The following is a 10,000-nucleotide window of genomic DNA, read 5'->3' as shown; positions in this document are numbered from 1 at the left end:
CTGCTATAACCAACAAGCACAGAAAACCGCTTATAAAAGAAATGAAGAGGAAAAATAGATTCAAGCTTATCTTCTCATACTGAAGCAAGCCACATCTGCTTCTTCTTCCTCTGGAAAATAATATATTAAAAACTGCATACATTACGAAAAGGGAAGAGCGCTAAGGCGCGAAGAAGAGGAAAAACGTTCATGACGTTGCTGAATATTACATGAATGTTCGCTAAGTGTTGGAGGAAACTGCGAGGAAAAATAAATTCAGCAATCAATGACGTATAAACGCTAAAATCAGTATTTCGCCAAACCCCTCAAATCGACTAGAGAGAGAGAGAGAGAGAGAGAGAGAGAGAGAGAGAGAGAGGCGCACGAGAAACTTTCGAAACGTTTGCCGTTAAATTCAGCAATCACTAACGTAGTATACCGTTAAAATCAGAATTTCGCCAAAACGCTAAAAGCGACCACAAAAATAAATAAATAAATAAATAAATAAATAAATAAATAAATAAATAAAAAAAAATAAAGGGAGGCGTACAAGAAACTTTCGAAACGTTTGCTGTTAAATTCAGCAATCACTAACGTATATCGTTAAATCAGTATTTCGCCAAAACGCTCAAATCGACGAGGAAAAAAAAAAACAAGAGGCGTACGAGAAACTTGCAAACGCATTTGTTGTTAACACGTCCAGTGTAAATAAATTTCTGCTTCATTCGTTCACAAACAGAAACAAAATATCAAAGGATCTCCTTCACTCCATCTTAACCTTTGCTGAAGGAGGCTTTGAAGCCAAAAGGCAAAGTATCTCTCGCGGACGAATAATCCGACATCCGACCAAACGAACGCATTTTTACAAAGCTGTGAAGGCGATAGCTCAAAGAGAGAGAGAGAGAGAGAGAGAGAGAGAGAGAGAGAGAGAGAGAGAGAGAGAAATTCACACAGACGCAAGAATAATAAAATGACATGACGTAGGACACCGTCTCCTTGGTCAGATTATCTCAGGGAAGGTTCGTTGATATCCCTATCAGCAGATGTAACAAAATTTTTAAACAAAGTTAAGGTAAGAAAGGGAGGAGGTAGTGGTGGTGGTATAGGGGGGGGGGGGGGGGGGGGGGGGGGCTCAAAATAGTGGCCCCATTTACTGGGATGTGGTTTCCTACGTTTGTGCTTATGAACCAGACATTGCGCATATTCCTTCACTATACTGCCTTCCATAAAAGAAAGGACAAGATGCTAAATTAATCGAACAGAAAAAGAATTTAACAGCTGAGTTTTACACTTCTTTTATTTGTAAGCGAACTGTTGATCTTGAAGACTGGAAGTCTTAACGTCTTATCTAATATACGAGAAATGAGACTTGTAACTTTAAAGGTTATTTATCTTAAACAAGTCGTCATAAGAATAAGACAACTTTTAATTATTACAAGAATATATTATTAAAATTATAAAAGAGGATTACGGTGAGTAACAAATACGAGCAGGTGATGGTGCACGACTTATGGTATCAGAGGTGAGATTTACTATTCTTCTTCTTCAATTCCACAACAGATTTATCAATACTTTCTTCCCTGATGTAGTTGCAACGCATCAACAGGTATGAGGAAATTCAACAGTGGCTTGTTTGAATTATATTTGTCTATCCATCGATTAATGAGACCAGCTTTTCAAGAATTCTTGACATAAACAATGTGTGTGTGTGTGTTTTCGTGTGTGAGTATATATATATATATATATATATATATATATATATATATATATATATATATATATATATATGACAATTTGCAATATATGCTGTTTCCCCTTAACATGGGTCGCCTCCAGAAAAAAGAACTAAAAATTGTGCACTTAAACATTCATGCTTTAACTGCTTAACTGTTCGTGAACACAGTGTAAATAAAACTTCATACATATCATAGATTTAGAACTGCGTAACACTGAATTTCTTTTACATACATACATATGTTGTATGTATGTATGTATATATGTATGTAATATACGTGTAAACACACACACACACAACACACATATATATATATATAATGTCTGTGCAAACATTATGGGCCAAACTCCGCGCCAAAGACCCCATTATCGAATTCTGTGCTCAGTTCACCTCAGCAATGAATTATGTACCTGGTAGTTGAACTGTTCTAGCGGTTTAATCAGGTCAAAAAGAAGCATGGGGTTAGAGACTTCATCACAAAATATTTCCTGACTAATGAAGCTAAGAAAAGGTTTTATGTCGAAACACACACGCACACATAAACTTGCCGACTAATGAAGCCAGCGTCTGCGTTAATTACAAAGAGAGGCCTCTGTTAAAAAAACACAGTTCATACATACATATGCACTCATACATACACACACTCACATTATATATGTGTGTGAGTAATTAAGTTGAATACTTCCACACACTGCTTAATATATGCAAACATCTCCACATAATGAGAGAGAGAGAGAGAGAGAGAGAGAGAGAGAGAGAGAGAGAGAGAGAGAGAGAGAGAGAGAGAGAGGCGGGGGGAGAATTTAAGTATCGTTATTTCGTAAGAGACCCATTAATTTGCATGGCCCTTGCTTACCAACTAGTAAAAAAGGCTAAAGCAAGAGCAGGCATGACTATTATGTTGTGGAGCGTCGTCACAGCGGGTTACGAAATATTTCCCCGAAATGAAAACAGAAAACAAAGTTCCCCAGAAACGACAATTTCCAGTCCTCAGAATATATATATTTTTTTTACCTTCAGCTTCATAAGCAAGGCAGTGATAAACATGTAAGGTTTGCAGGACATAAGAAGGAAAATGTACAGCAATGAGCACGGCATTTACGCTCCAGTGCTGTGATAACAACGTAATTAAGATATGGTTTCTTTTTCGCTGATTCTATCATAATTATATTCAAAGTGAACAGTTCTCTCTGGAAATTGTTCAACTACATGCACAAGTGTATTAATGAGTTTCCACATTAATGCAATACAAAAGTACGTACTTCGCTATTAACCTACACTGAAATAAAAATGAATTCGAGTCTTGATTACACCAAATGCTCTGTGGTAGAGCACTCAGCTTGCATTAGCTAGGTCTGTGGGTCGATCCATGGCTTCCCCCCACATCCCCACTCTCTTGACACAGCTTTGAATGAGCACCAGCATCTGACATTCCGAGAACCCGAAGGTAGACATCACCATCTAGGGCCACATACCAACAAGGATAAATATTTCTATGCTTTTATATATATATATATATATATATATATATATATATATATATATATATATATATATATATATATATATATATATATATATATATATATATTATATATATTATGGGGATACAATCCACAATGAAGTAAAATCCTCTTGTAGTTTAAAATAAATATATCTTGTACAGGATTAAAGCTTTCGACCATCAACTGTGGTCTTGTTCACTTTAGTGAACAAGACCACAGTTGATGGTCGAAAGCTTTAATCCTGTACAAGATATATTTATTTTAAACTACAAGAGGATTTTACTTCATTGTGGATTGTATCCCCATTTACTTAGAGGTACGACATAGTACCTGGTTTCTGCATATATATATATATACCTACACCACACACACATATATATATATATATTATATATATATATATATATATATATATAACACACACACACACACATATATATATATATATATATATATATATATAATATATATATATATATATATATCACATGTATGAATATATGTGTGTACGAGTGTGTGTGTAATTACTGCATAAAACTAAAGAGGCAAGAACTACACAATTCTGGACCACCGATGTTAAAACGAAATTGATAATGCTGTGCAAGGCTAAGTGGCAAAAGACAGACCTCTAAAATAATATTCAGTGTTTTATAAGCTGAGAAATCCTACAGTTTGGAAAGAGTTGGGAAATGTAATTGTTCAGTGACACAGACTTTGAGTCTGCTATACCCACGTGTGTCTTCTGTGCAGCCTCGAAGCTTCATTTCTGTCTTATTGCTGAGTCAGTTCTCTTTGGAGGAGGATTGTCAAGGTATTACAAGCAGGAAATTAAAGAAATAGGACATCAAGAATTATAAGAAGAAACCTCATAAAGAGTGCTGGGTTTATATCGAGTGGAAAGTTTTTGACGCAAAAGAGAATATATGATATATAATACTCCATGAACAGCAGAAGTCAAAGCAGAATGAAAATATCACATAAATATTTTCGCTGCAAGGTCAGCTATGTACATTAAAACTTCATGTTCTTAAGATGCTCTCGGCAGATTGTATACATCAAGCAATAAAGAACATAAAATTTGTTTCATAAACACTAATCTACGCGACTGAATTCTGAAAAAAAAAAAATACAAAAAAATTAATTTTTCATCATTTCAACATTCTAACAAAGACATGAGAAATCTTTGCTTTAATATAAAGCAATTTTCAAGTTCTCTTTGCTCAAGAAAAGAGCTTGTATCTTCAGAAAGAGCATTTGTTTTCAGAACAAAATTGCGAAGCGAAAAATAAAAAAAATAATAATAAAAAATGAAACCTTGAAAGAATATCACCAATAGGTATTCCTCACACAAGCCAGTGACGAGTCTGAATATCACAAAAGGGAACATAACCTTGAAGGATTTCATCAGCAAAACAATCAGCAAAGAAATGTTACGAGAAGAAGCACAGCTAAGGATGACCTATTTAAAAAATAAGAAAAGAGCTGTACCGCGAACGATATCCACTAAATTAGTTATGAGTTTCCAAAAAAAAAATAAATAAGTAAAAAATCAAGTCGATCAGTCATGTTTGCCTCACAGGTTGATTGCCTTACAGTTAAAAAAAAAAAAAAAAAAAAAGGTTTGTACTGGTTAAACTGAAACCTTAAAGAGCATAATAATATGCTATGGATTGGTGTCAGCTCTCTCTCTCTCTCTCTAATGTATATGATTTTGTGTTTGTTGATGACGTCAATGCTCACCAAAGGATTGGTTGAATTGTTTCTCCTCTGGATCGCCATGACTTGAGAGCTTTTGGACTTTGTTTCTGAATCTAGCTGTGAGCAAATCATACATGCAGCTACGCGCGAGTCTGGCAATGGCAGCTCTAGTCACTGATTCCTTTGTTGTTATAAGAAGCAACTTTAGTAGTCTAATTAGGACTTCTGGTCATTGTTTACTTTTCAACAGTAAATAAATATGAACATTTTTATTGGTCAAAGTTGTATACAGAAAGTGAGCCAATTGTCCATTTAAACGGAAAATATCTCACATAACTGATAGACACACTCCTGACAAAGTCTGTTTCAGTGATGATCGCAAATTTTTATTTATACCCCTATTTATTAATTTTATTTTCTTTTTAACAAGTGGTATCTCTTCTCTCTGTATTTCACTTTACTTCCTCTTACTTCTTCCTCGAGAACACCATATTCTTTGGAAGCTTGAATTTCAAGTCAGTAGCCCCGGTGGACTTGTTCCATATGAATTGGTCTCATCTACTGAATAATAATAATAATAATAATAATAATAATAATAATAATAATAATAATAATAATAATAATAATACACATGAGGTTTGATTTCATCTGATGGCGAACAATCATACCGAAGCAAGAGCTGTGGCTCAGAGAATTCATGCTTCACCTGAAGTTGAATATAGCTCAGTAGCATAAATGGTAAAATATAGTCTTAAGTCTCCACCCCCTTGACGTATAGACTCGATAATCCATCTATTTCCTTATGTAAACAAATGGCTGTGGATTTCACTGCCCGAAAGAATAGCAATCTCCCTTGCTTGTATTTTTGACAGTGGCCAGGGTTATGGCATGGATCTTTAGAATTTCAAATGAGATATAGATGCATTTTACTGAACGGCCTTACACGAGCTTCTTCGCTTAGTAATTTAAGTGTTGTATCTCATTTACTATTATTCAACCCTATTTCGTTATTTGTACTGGGCTGCTTCCCCAATTGGATCCCTTTGGCTTGTAAAACCTACTCTATTTCCAACTAGGCAGCAGCTTACTAGATCTTAATGAAAAAATTAGTGATAATTAACTTTAGTGGAATACGCCTTTCCAAGAAATGGTTAGCTTTGGTCTTTTAAATTTACAGCCAAGATATCGATTGGCTCATTGCAAAATTCTTCATAAACGACTGTGGTTTTCGAGGCAATAGAAAATAAAGAAACTTATTAAGTGCGCTCTCTCTCTCTCTCTCTCTCTCTCTCTCTCTCTCTCTCTCGCGTCGTCGATCCTTCTCATCATCTTTCTCTCGGTCGTCTCTCTCTCTCATCTTCTCCGCTCTCCTCGAAGTCCACACAAACTCCATAAATGTGAAGTCACTGAGCTTGATAGCCAAATGAAAATTTGAATTTTTTTTCTTTTGCAAGGAGCTCACATTTATCGCTTATTCAATATTTACTCACATGGCAACGCCAGTATCAAAGAAAAACTGAATAGAATTTCATATCAGATTTCTAGCATAGTATCTGAGTCAAGTTTTATCGTTTCATTTTCAAATGAGAAACGATGCTATTAAAGTCTGTATGAATTCCAGTCTTCGTGTGTGTGTGTGTGTGTGTGTGTGTGTGTGTGTGTGTGTGTGTGTGTGTTTTTTAATGCAGGAAAGAGGCTGGTATCAATTCTGTCGTTTCTTCTTTCGTGAAACAGAAAAATACATGCTTCTATTAATTTTTAATTCAATTAAAAAAGTAACATGACAAGAACGCTGCCAATTCTCTTTTTTATATTTTGCGAAGCAAAGCAGGTCAGATGCGTATGTACGCATTATTAATAACAGGAAAATAGACTTCCGTAAGAATATAAGGAGAGGCTGCTATCGTCTCAGTATTTTCTTCTTGAAACAAAAAAGAAGGATATTATTATTTCAATTTTTCCATCCAAAGTCACCTTAACTTTCGTGAAACAGCTAAATAGGAAAGTTGATGGTAACAAGCTGAGACTTCGAAAGGTCTAATCCCTGTAGTAGTATTTCGTCCCTCGGAGGCAACTGTAAAAACTGTGAACCAACTGCAAGTAAGACTGGAGAAGGATTTTCTCCCATCATAACAGAAACGGTTTAACAAGAGAAAAGGATTCCATTTACGGGCGGCAGTTTGAGGTTTCTGTAAAAGAAAACTATTGTGCCTGGTTTGTCTGTCCGCATTTTATTCTATCTGCCCTCGGATTTAAAAACCTACAGAGGCTACTGGGCTGCAATTTGGTAATTTGATCATCCACCCCTCAAAACAATTTGCAAAATTACATAAGATTTTGCTTAACATGTGTCAATAAAAAAAAAAACTACAAACCGACAATGGATTGCACCCGAGAATTTTTTGACAGTCAGTAACCGATGTCTATATGATGATATACTATTTAATTGGCAAAAATTAAACAATTACAAGATCTCCTCGAAGCAAATCAACAATCCAGATTATATAGAGACTTATTTTTTCTTAGCTTGATCTGGACCACATCGTTTGCCAACGGATCAAGGAGATCAGCAGGAAATACGATTAATGTCGCCAATCATCGTAACGAAATAGATCGCAAGGTGAAATAATTGTCTAAACGGCGTATATGGAATCCTTACGCTGAGCAACATCAAGAAGACGGCTATCTCTTACGACTGATGTATAACCCCTTGATACAAGAACATCCCTCTCCCTAATATCCTGATATCGATATCCCACCTAATATATACAATAATCTACAATTATCACCGTCCCCTTCCGCGGACCCTCGAAACGAGAGATATACTTAGATAATTGCCTCGCCGCCCAGTTCAGCGTCGCCGATTGAAATCTAAGACTTGAATCACCGTCGAGAACAAACTTTCCTTTTCTTCACAATCAAGACAAGACTGTATTGTCCTTTAATGGACTCTGCTAATTTTCGATTACGGAAGAAAAAAGCCAGCGCCCTTATTTCCATTTCCCGACCCTGCAGCTAATTACACAAAGCAATCATTATCCGAGGGCGATTTTGCTAATGAGAGCGTCAAGCGATTTCTAGACCCCAAGCGGTGTGGAGAAAATGGGACGCATGTTTATACCTTAAACAGAAAACGTGTGTTTGGCTTCGTATCGAAAACGAGTATCGAAAACGGCTCTGGTCTGCCTAATGGCCGGCAGTTTCGGAGCCTTTAGTGCGTATCATTTCTATTAACTGGAAGCTGGCTTTTGGAATATACACGGATGCTGCAGTTAAATCTAACCTGGATCTAGTTTACATGGATTACAGCTAGGTACGTAGGTATAAAAGATACGTGATCCAGATTATTATAAACGACTATGTATCTTTAATCTCTGGTGTGATATCACTGCAAATCACCGATAATTCCTGTTATATAGAGATGACATACTTCAATGTGAACCGACGAAACACAAAACGAAATTAATTTTTATGTATTTCACGACATCAGTTAACTTTATATCTTATTCACCACTACTGAATGACAGCCCCATTTCTTATGATAAAATAGCCCTTGTTTTATTATCATTCACGATTAATAGCTATCTATGCACAATGAGAGTAATATTCTTATTATGTCTCTTTCTCTCTCTGATATACTGAACTCCATTTCTTGGCATCCGGTTTTATTAGTTTTAATTAACTATTTTCAGGTTCTTCATTCAAAACATTTTGCCATTTATTTACAATTATTGTTTGTTTGTATGTTATACTGACATTACATAAATCATCAATGGCTTTTTTCTTGATAAGCAATTCTAATCAGCGTCATTTCCTAAGCACTACTGACTGACTGACCCGTCTCTTCCCACAGGCAAACTTGTGCCATTCGTGGAGTACTGTGTGTGCCACGCGTCTGTGCTCACTATTCTGGTCATCAGCTTCGAGCGGTACTACGCCATCTGTCAGCCGCTGCGGGCGTCCTACACCTGCACGAAGATGAGGGCGTGCACCTGCATCCTCACCATCTGGGCAGCTGCTGTGGTCCTATCGTGGTAAGGAAGGGAATTGCAATGAATTGCGGTCAAAATTGAAAACCACCATCATTTCTATTATAAATAATAATAATAATAATAATAATAATAATAATAATAATAATAATAATAATAATAATAATAATAATAATAATAATATGTTTTTTTATTGTGACATGCATATAAAAAAAATTGCTATCATTAATATCATTACAAATATTTGAAAAATTTGGCACAGTGACAATCACCATCACTTGTATAATAATAATAATAATAATGGAGAAACAAATCCACAGTTATGTAAATGTACATATATTTAAGTTTAAAACAGAAAAGATAGCTTTCGGGAATCTGTACGGTTCTACTTAGAGATTGATAAGGGGAACCGTACAGATTCCCGAAAGCTATCTTTTCTGTTTTAAACTTAAATATATGTACATTTACATAACTGTGGATTTATTTCTCCATTTGAAGACTCGTGCTACTATGAGGAATTTTTAATAATAATAATAATAATAATAATAATATAATAATAATAATAATAATAATAATATATAATTCACAATGATGTAAAATATTTTTATAGTTTTATAAAATATGTATTTCTCGTACAGCAAATTATAGCTTTCGACCATCAGCTGTATTCTTGTTCACATTTTATTGAACAAGACCACTGCTGATAGTCGAAAGGATTGTATCCCCATTTACTTAAGAGGCACGACATAGTACCTACCTTCTACAATAATAATAAAGTTTTTACTGTTTCTGGTTGTAAAAAATCACCATTACTAATATTATTAACCATTTTCATTAATACTTTGAATCGGTGCATTGTTAAACTTGTGCATACGCTTGCATTTGTTACCGATTAATATATCAATTTAGTTCCTGTTCAAAGGCGTACAGTATTTTCGGAGGTCACAAGTTAATAAAACCAAAGCAGAAAAATATGATGAATATAAAAAATTAATAAAAAAAATAAAAAACATGTATACTGGTATCACACTCTCGTCTTTGTCGGCTAAAAACAGTATTTGATCTTTTTGTTATTGGCAAATAAAAGGAATATT

At 35.0% G+C, this 10,000-nt stretch overlaps 1 protein-coding gene across 2 annotated transcripts in view; it reads left to right on the top strand.

The window, feature by feature from the left end:
- LOC135222954 (neuropeptide SIFamide receptor-like) overlaps positions 1 to 10,000 on the top strand; it is a 229,382-nt gene that overhangs the window by 199,035 nt on the left and 20,347 nt on the right. For both annotated transcript variants that reach the window (XM_064261418.1, XM_064261417.1), the window contains exon 3: positions 8,771 to 8,951. In XM_064261418.1, the coding sequence (XP_064117488.1) occupies positions 8,771 to 8,951 (181 nt within the window). The remainder of the gene's footprint in view (positions 1 to 8,770; positions 8,952 to 10,000) is intronic.

This window comes from Macrobrachium nipponense, chromosome 8 (assembly GCF_015104395.2).
Source record: "Macrobrachium nipponense isolate FS-2020 chromosome 8, ASM1510439v2, whole genome shotgun sequence".
Classification (NCBI taxonomy): Eukaryota; Metazoa; Arthropoda; class Malacostraca; order Decapoda; family Palaemonidae; genus Macrobrachium; species Macrobrachium nipponense.
Note: the sequence above shows the minus strand (reverse complement) of the source record. Positions and strands in the feature narration are given on the sequence as shown.